Below are 10,000 nucleotides of genomic sequence, written 5' to 3'. Positions count from 1 at the left end.
TTTTCGCAGATTTGTGCTGAAAACACTCATGACAATATGCCCGGGTACGGTGCTGCTGGTCTTTATGGTTTCACTGTGGATCATTGCATCGTGGACGCTGCGCCAGTGCGAAAGGTAATTATGGTTCCATGTACTTCCTTCCTTTGTCACCCCTCTTCAAACCCCTCTCTCTCGCTCTCTCGCTCTCTCTGTCTCTCTCTCTCTCTTTCTTAAGGCTGTGCCTTTCATCTCGCTCTCTCATGCAATCTGTCTCTGTCTTCTCTTCTTTCGCTTTCACCATTCTTCTGCCCCTATGGCGCTTCTCCATAGCCGTTCGCTCCATCCTCTATCTTCTCACTGTCAATCACCCTTCGCATACACACCTTTCGCCTCTCTATCTCTCTCTCTCTCCCTCTCTCTTTCTTTCTCTCCCTCTTAGTCTTTGTATCTTTCTTCCTTCTCCCTTTCCCTGCTCCTCTGTCTGTCTGTCTGTCGCTCTTTCTCTCTTTCTCTCTGTTTTCCCGTTCGTTCTGTACCGGTGTCATACTATCCACCTTTAGCCCCAATCTCCGTTTCTGTTTGATCCTTAAGATTCAAAGCGAACACCTACCCACCTACCCCTCTCCCATTCCATTCTCCCTTCGATCCGCGTTGTGTAATTACTATGTGCTAGTGTAACCGTCCCTACTTACTCGTCTACTACATAGTTGTCCTTTTGAAGTTGTTTCCTTGGTCGACCAAACAAAACCGCCAACCAACAACCAACCAATCACTATGCCACTACACGTCACACTCAGGAACACAGTACACTCCTTTCTAACACCTACTGTGACATGAAGTTCGCTGCCAATAGACCACGGTGTCGATGCAGCCTTATGAGTCTGCCATGATTTAGTTTAGATGTAAATACAATTTTGCACAGAGAGTGAGAAAGAAAAACGCGCGAAACGAAATGTAACAGCAGTTATAACACACCTACTTATACATACCTAACGATACACACACTCTTACACACATACAACACTAAAACTGTAGTGCTTTTAAATTGTAGAGAAGATTTGTAGAAACGTTAACGTCACGTTGAAGATACGAAAATTTTACTGTTCTCGTTGTACGCCCGCCTGCAAAAAGTAATCGTTTATCGTTTAGATGTGAAGATGTATTGCTTGCCGCATCCTGCTTTAATCGTTTCATGTGGCATATCCAGTGTGATTCGTCCGTGTTCTGTTTTTTTTTTCTTTCTTTGTTTGTTTCGTCAATTCTACGTCTGCGGTCCTCGAGTCGTACCGTTCCTATTGTTGATGCCATTCAAACCTCGTTCTGAGCAACTTTCATTCGGTTAATGTGTTTCCGAGTCATAGTCACGCCCTGCGCCAGGCATAGCCTACTTTATCCCGTTTCCCGCATAATCTCTGTTATCTGGCCGATGTTAATGAGTTTCCGTGATGGCCGTAATCTGATTCTCAAACTTCTCGAAGCTTATTGTCCACGACTTCCAATTGGTTTCGCATCGTTGACGACCCCTCGCTCGCTAACCGGTGCGTAACACAGCGGCTAACCGACTACTTCGAGAGCGAGTTGTTGGTGTGCTTACTTTGATCCATCGATTAGTTGATGGCAAAGCCATTGCTTATGCGCGTCGCGTCACTTCATGCCGTCAACTCTGCGTGTGCTTCTGCTCATGATTGCTTCTATTAAATATTAGTTTTGCTTTCAAAGTTACATCTATTCCTAACCCATCTCTGAGCCTTTTCTAACTATTTATTGTTTCTGCATAATTTATTTACAATCTTCACTTTTTATCATGCAGTGAAAATATATTTGGAAACTTTACCACGCCGCACTCGATCCACTTTGAACAACAAATTATGGGTTTGATCTTTTGCACTTTTGCAATCATTTATGTTCTATGTAATTGTTCTAGCCGGTTGCAAGCACTACCACCTTCAAGCTCTGGGTGTAAACCGCTCTTTGGACATCTTTGTACCATGTAATGCACTTTCTATTTGCATCGATGTTCCGTCCCTTCACCATGCAATTCCTAAAACTTACATAATACTTTAACCCATAATGTATTGCGAATTGCATTCATTACATTCTGTACACATGTAGAAAACAAATGATTTCGACTATCAATTTGTCTGCTAGCCGAAAACATGTTTCACGAATATGTTTCAAAAACAAGCTCGGGAAAAAACAATCAACCAACCAACCATAATAAGCTCCAGTGTATTTTATAAGAGAAAATGCGGCTTCGTCATCGAAGGAAGTTAACGCTTAACACACTTAAATAAGTTATAAAACTCAACTTAGAAATCATCATCAGTACAACGCATACGAAAAGCCATTCCAATCCTGTCCCAACGACCTTGTTCTCTGTTAGTCGAGGTACACTAAATACCGATTAAAGCGACATAAAGTAAACCATTGGCCGCGTTCATAGCCGCGTTCAATCATTACGCTTATCAAGTAGTGCCGGCATAACACTAAAAACTGCGACGGTAAATCGTGCACCGGAAATAAAACACATCCCGGGTACAAATCACGCCCCGACATAAAATAAACTAATGTCATTCTAGCGTTATCGTGAGTCTGCAATAAATTGGATGTAAAACAACGGGCTGCCACCCTCTTGCATTGCAGCCATTGCAACTGACAGCGATGCAAACCGAAACCGAAACAAGGGCTAGTCGTGTAAAGTGCTTATCATAATTGGTGTAATGTTGCATAAAAACGATTATCCTCATCCGCCATCCGGGACAATGGTCCGATGGCTGGTGCTGGTGACCTTGTGCCGTTTGCCAATTTGTTCCGCCGAGCGATAACGAGCGAGATGTTTTATGCAGCCCGGTTCCAATCCTCTTATGCACGCTGACAAACTGAACTGTCCAAGTGGATGAACAGGCGACAAAAGGGAGACGTCCGGAAGCCATTGCTGTGTGGCTCTTGGCGTCCAGCAGCTGTTTCAGTTGGCATGTCCGTCAATGCTCTTTTGAAACTCGTGCTAGCCTCATGCTCGTGGCGGTAATGATTTAATGTATCTTTATGTAACGAACCACTTGCGGAAGAACTGTTCCCTGGTTGAGTGTTAGACCACTTGGGCTTCTTTCTTTTCCCACCACCTCTGTATGCTATAATAAAGAGCTTTTCATACTCCTTTCCTCTAGTTCGTCTTTACATTTCCTTAGCCAGGCATTCCCTATAGAACATGCTGGAAGCGTGGCACAATGTGAAAAGCACATAGTCAGGCACCACTTTACAGCCTGGCAGCCGTTCTTCATGAGCTCTTGCATCAATTACTTCTTTCGGGCACCAGAGCGATGATGTTTGCGGCATAATTATGCTGAGCTAAGAGTCTGCTTAGCCACACAAACACACACACACACATACACTCTGGTTGTTCATTTTGAAAAGGAAAAATGTTTACTCAGGAGACTCAGGGGTACTTTACACTGTGTTATGGTTTTATAAAGTAACAAACAGTGTCACATAACTATGTACGATGCGAGAATCATGATGCACGTGAGCTATTGATTTTACGCAAAACCACACTTTGTTTCTGCAGCTATATGTTATAATGTTTTCTACATTGTTCACAGCACATTTAAACTTTCTCCACGAGAAACCATGCGTGTGCGAGTTTCCTCTGCAATCCATCAAACTGTACCGCCCATGAAGCTTGCTGAACCTCCCTATTGCCTATTAGTTTTGCTGTCACTCGAAGTTGAGTTTGAGAAGCGATAACACTATCCCATCGTGGTTCGATGGCTTCAATGCAACATCGATGTTATCGATGGTGGGGCCAGCTGCAAGCATTCGGGGCATTCGGTGGCAAAATGTAAGTGAAGAAAACTAGCTTTCCGATCCGGCCAAGTAAACTACACCAATCCATCACCATCCATCTTCAAAATCGTCTGCCTAGTGGTGTGCACGGGTGCAATTTGTTTCTCAGCGTTATGCACGGCACCGCACCAGCTGCAACGCTTCTCGCCTGACGCGACGAACATTCTTGCAACCGTCAATCTTCGTTCGTGTCAGCGTCAGCCACAAGGAAAAAAAACATTCTAAGAACAGGAAATCAATACTTTTTGCGCGATGTGCCATTGACAGCTGCCCCCACTTTTCTGCTGAATCCAGCCAAACCAATGGTTTCCTTAAGCGCTCACTTTACGATTCGCACGACGACTTGCTACAAGTGTCGTTTTACTTGGAACGAACAGCGGCAGAAGGCCGTGACCCATAAAACCAGTTTGCAAATTCAGCATTCCTAGAGCTACAAATGTAAAATTGATAATTAATTTGGCACTCGCCGGTGACAGGAGCGCATGAACGGTGGTTGGAAAATTAGATAGCTTTCCGAAGAGAAGATACACCATTGAATGGAGACGCCTAGTACTCCATGTATTTGCAGTGGAGGCGCATGGTATTTCATAAAAAATACCAATATAATGTAGATTATACGAACAATTTCAAAACTGTTGCTTACGATTGTGGTATTTAACGGAAGCGCAACATGAATCATAATAATCTATTTGTAGGCGCTGCATACCCTTTTATGATTTATGACAAGCGAACAGATGGTAAACTGTCAAAATACACCTTAAATTCTACGGCATTGAATGTGGTTTAGCATAAATTGATTGCTTAAAAACACATGCGCAGAATTTTTCATACATTTTGATCCATTCCTTTAGAAAGAAGCACATAATTTACTTATCATGATCGTCGTGAAACGATGCCATGGAAAGAGATACCAACCGCCGTCCCGGAAGGGGGTTGCAGCAACCGTGAAAAGAAGCTTAATGTGCAGCTCGACCATACCACACTCATCACGGTCACCGGAAACCACCGGCTGTCGTGCGGATTGTCACTCACCATTAAAATGTAGTTTCTCCAGGCGACGATGATGCCTCTTTTCCGGTCGTTTTACACTAATTCCACACTTCCTCGGTACATCCTTCCGCTTGCCTTTTTGCGCGTCTGCCCACGTCCACGTCGGCCGGAAGCCACACTGAACCCGACAATTTGATTTCGCTCGCTTCGCCCAAACCTGGAACCGGTTGGACGGTGTCCAGGCGTGCTGCCGAGCGTGTTGTGTTCTTGTTTCGATAAATTTCTTCCGCTTCCGGAGTTTGCCGTGTTGAATAAGATGCTTTTCAGCACTTGGCAGTGTTGATTCAGCTGGATCGGTGCCTATTCCCTACTAAACCTAGAGCCTGAACGTAGAAAGAATGTTCTAGATGAAAACGAACACTAGGCTCTAAATAGTACATTGCGATACTCAACAAGATAGTTAAAATTTTCAATTTACTTTCAACAACAAGAGAGCCACATAACCCCGCAAACGTTATGCATAATTTATTTACTTTTCTTGTGATTAGTGTAAATTAATATTCATCTTTTCTCTCTTAGTCTTTTGCTCAGTATGAATATCGGTGAACAATGGTTGCAAACGTTCTACTAAAATGGATAGCAAAACATGGAAAACATCGTAGACACACACACACTCACAGAAACAACTTTCAACCAACCAAAGCATAAATTTTGAGGTAATCTTTCTACCACGAACCTCAAACCGAATCTCCGGACAAGAAAACCCAATCCCACAACCCCACAACCGGCAACCTCATCAGCATTTATAATTTGCTAAGGAAACGTTTTATGCAAATGACTGCTGAGGTCCACCTTCGTTTGACTTAATTTTTGTGATTTTTTTATTCCTGTTTTTGCTTTGCTCCGTTTTGCGCCTTACGGCTAACCAAGGTCATCATCACGAACACACGCGCACAAATTCATCAAACACATCAATACACGAGCAGCTTGCGCGCTCCTGCTTCTTCTTCTTCTTCTTTGTACCAAACACTCCCGCCTTCCACAGCGGTCACAACGGTACGTTGGAGGCCTTCATGACCCCTCAATAAAACGTTTTCGTGTGAAGCTTGTGGCCAAGGAGGAACTCAAAGAAAAAAAACCACCCGACCGGGCGACCATCGCCCACCGGCCAAGCTTATCGCCCCCATTTCGGTAACTGTCAATTTGGTATTTTGTAACGTGCCGAAGGGAACAGAACCGACGCCACAGCAAATCCAAATGGCGAGAACTGGAAACTTTTTGTAATGAAAATTTAAATGCAACGAATAAGGAAAAACCTAATTGTGAGAGATCCAACGAGGCGCACGAACGGCAGAACGAAGTTCGCTTCCCCTTCGCTCAGCCTGTTTGGCCGCGTGACCTCACGGTTCTCGTCGAGCACGATTTCTCACGTTCTAAGTAATGTCACGTCGCCAGGGCTGGTATGTACCCACACTGGTCGGTGGTTGTCGGGCAGAGCAGACGGTACGTCTGCTAACAGAAAATTAATCTGGGCCCGGAGTCCTGGGCTAGCGACACAAAAAAATGAAATATCATCCATTTTTCATTTCGTTACTTCTGTTGCGCCCAAGCCAGGGCTGGTACGTTTTTGCTAATTATTTACCAAAAAGTGGCGAGTAAAACGAAATAAAACTGAAAATCACTCAACCCCTCGCCACACGGCGCCAGTATGCCAAAGCCCGTCCCAACCAGTCCGTCCTAATGGCTGTGTAGCGTGGTATTTGCTAAGGGTGGGGTATAGCCGAAGCAGATGGTCTTTTTTGGCCAGGGAAAACCCATTTCTTACGGACAGTTCCTGGAGTCGCAACGAAAAACAAAAAATCCTTCTACTATAACCGGATCTTCTTGGCGTGAGAAAATGTATTCAACAAGCATCGCTAGCATTTCAACGAGCCAAAGAATCTAGTTGCCTAGCAGCCATGTTTAAGTGCTTGAAGACTATAGCGACAGAGATACAGATTACTGAGGCAAAAGAAAAACCAGTTCGGCTACTTTCATCAAGCCATAATATCTGTCTTCGTGTCCTATTCCCATTTGCTCTTGGCTACTTCAAGTGCCAAAACAAGGATGTAGCAACCAAACCTACCCCTGCTGCTGCTGCCGCTGCTGCTGCTACTACCATATACGAGGAATATCTATCATATGTCTCCCTAAAGGCGGCCAATTCCAGTGCGACCCAATTTTGTTTTTGTCTCCTCCCAGTACCGTTCTCACAGTCGAAAGGGCTGCAATCCTTTCACATTGCTTTGCTTTTTCTCCCTATTTTGGGTGTTTGGATTACTTCAGAGAATAGGACGTGGGACATTCTGTTTTGCTAGAGAAAATCGGATACGAGGCGGGCACAATAATCGTGCGATCAAGCATAAACAATGGGACGCAACAGCGTATTTTACGTACGTGGATGCCAATGGATGACGAAGATATAAGCTGATAGGCATGCCAGCTATCCCGCTCGGGACAGCAGGGCCAATGGCATTAACTGAAGGTCAAGCCATCGGAGGCGACTCTTGGACGTTACATGCCTTATGTAGATGTTTTACATAATGTGGTGATGATAAGCAGACAAACATGCTTGAGCAAATGAAATCGGGCATTGGCTAACGAAGCCCTCAAGTTCAAGTGCGGTCCTACAAGTGTTACATCGGCATCATTCAGAAGGCATTATCCTCAATCTATTCATTGCATAGAACAGTAGATTTTCATCAGTAAACGATCATAGCCATAGCATCCGTCGGAGCCAATTGCACCTCTATCAACGGCCTTTATGCATCGCTTAATTCAATGCTTCGATAAAATTCATGCAGCGCATAGAGCAACAACAAAAAACTTGCTTCACTTAATCTAATAGAGATGAGTACAATAAAATACACTACTCGCACACTCATCGCTACTCTGAATCGTCGATTCGAGCCAATGCCAAATAGATGCCTCTGGCTTGCTTACTGGCACTTAGCGGGCAACAGATCTGCAACAGCCAACAGCTTAGGGTAGGGTAGAAGAGCACCTCAACCACGCCACCACAAGACCACACTCTACAGGCCGCATCGTGGTTAGGTGAACAAGACAGAATTTTCAGCCATTTCAAGGACACATTTAAAACATATCCGAACATATTCGGTCATCGTAAGCTTAACATAAAACATGGAAGTAAGATACTTTTATCTATTCAGCTAGTACACCATAAATTACGCGATATACTCTCCCCTCTGTTAACACACACTTTACTCTTTCCGATTTTCTTATTCTTCTAATCTCTCTTGTTCCTTACATTTTCCTTTGCTCTTTCGTTACCTATCTCATCTCATCTCTATCTTCTCTCATCAGGAGACTTTTTTTCCCCCTTTTTTCCGTTTCCTCCCATCGCGCTGCCTCATGTTTTCAATTTTCGACTTCTTTCGCAAAGCTTTGCTCATCCGGAAACGAGAATCGCTTTATCATTTGATTACTCATCGTTCTTCCCATCTTTCTGCCCACTCATCGAACCACTCCTTTTTGTCTGTCTCGCCAAACCCTTCAATACAAGATCAATATTTTCCTTCCATCATTACCTAGACCGATGTGAGACGCGAAATCGTTCTTTTGTTCCAGTAAATCGATGTGTTTTTCGTTGTTTGATTTCGAATGTGTACATTCGTGTTCCTTATGCAACGAATGCTGATTGCAAGAAAAAAAGGATGAATGTGAATTGCTGTTCGTTATGTTTTCTTCCGGTTACCCATGTTGTTGACACTGTTTGCTACTGCCAACAGGATGCGGGCCCGCGGTTTGCGGTTCGCTGTCACGCAGGGTCACTTCGTTTCATAGTCTGTGTTCTGCTTATTCCGTACTAATTAGTGTCGAGTATCCATTCTATGTGCCTAACTCTGACTGTTACTACTTTCTGTCTACTCTATGCTCTCTTTTCTAACTGTCAATCCATTTCACACCATTTACCTTCGAGCGAATATGTTGAAACGAACACGGCGCTGATGAGGGAAAACCTTACAATGCTTTGTTTAAGTTTGCCTTCGTGTTAGCGATGGCTTAGGTGATCCGATCGCATGAAGTATAGATGAGAAACATGAAATAAAGATAAATCAAAAGCGGCCAAAAAACATATCCAGTCGATTCGATTGCCTCTCCAACGTGTTTAATACAGCAGAGGGAGAGGAACATAAAATCCGGCGGCGATTTTGTACCCTTCTTAACCATTACCATCCCGCCCTGTTTTAAACATGTATCATGTGTGAGGAAAAAAAAGAAACACCCACCACCACTACCACAAACACCTCTACCAACACCACCACTTTAACCACGCGGGTTTACCACAAACAACGTCTGGCTCATAAAAATTGAGGAATCATTTTTGTGGTTCTCCACGCCTCGAGTCGGCGCTCGAGTCGGATCCTTTGGTCAAACGAATACATAAAACTAAACGATTTGGGGTCGATAAAAATACATGCGTGCGTGAACGCAACACACGCATGTTTTCTATCTCACTCTCTATCAACCAACAGACAGTATCCAGAGTAGAGTCGATGATGCGTGCCTGTGTGTGCGTGTGCTTGTGATTTCCTTATTGAGGTACGATCGAACTGACGATCCGCCAATCAAACGTCCTCTCAATCGACGTTAATGCTGATTAAGACCCCTTCGTTCTATTTCTTCTCACCCTCTCCTTCTCGACCACGAACGCTGATTTGCGCTGACACACATTATGTCACATAGACGAATGCCCTCCCTTCGCAAAACCAAAACCCCTTAACACACCCCCATACCCCAACGATTGTGAAGGGAACGCCACAGCGTTCTCTCTTTCTCTTTCTTCCTTCCGCAATCGAATCGATCTATAGGGCAGCTTTCTGGGTCCTGCGGGGTGGGGCGGGTTGGTGGGTGATGATTGTCAAATATTGCCGAACGAAATTAACAAACAAACAACAACCCTCGCACCATTTCTATCTCGACCGTTCTCGACCCGAAAATGCCGAAACGAACGCCGCCCGGGCAGGTTTCACGACGAGGAGCATGCCAATTTGTTGAACTCCATGTGGCTTACCGCGATCACGTTTCTCTGTGTCGGTTATGGAGACATCGTGCCGAACACGTACTGCGGAAGGGGCATCACGCTAACCTGCGGAATGGTGGTAAGTAGAGAACGTCCAAACAGCAG

The 10,000-nt window shown here is 44.4% G+C and overlaps 1 protein-coding gene across 5 annotated transcripts in view; it reads left to right on the top strand.

Annotated features, from left to right (window-relative positions):
• Window positions 1-10,000, top strand: part of LOC125956355 (small conductance calcium-activated potassium channel protein) — a 139,657-nt gene that overhangs the window by 108,464 nt on the left and 21,193 nt on the right. For all 5 annotated transcript variants that reach the window (XM_049688124.1, XM_049688123.1, XM_049688126.1 and 2 more), the window contains one exon: window positions 10-114. In XM_049688124.1, the coding sequence (XP_049544081.1) occupies window positions 10-114 (105 nt within the window). The remainder of the gene's footprint in view (window positions 1-9; window positions 115-10,000) is intronic.

Source organism: Anopheles darlingi, chromosome 3, assembly GCF_943734745.1.
Source record: "Anopheles darlingi chromosome 3, idAnoDarlMG_H_01, whole genome shotgun sequence".
NCBI classification, from domain to species: domain Eukaryota; kingdom Metazoa; phylum Arthropoda; class Insecta; order Diptera; family Culicidae; genus Anopheles; species Anopheles darlingi.
This window is presented reverse-complemented; position numbering and strand designations above follow the sequence as displayed.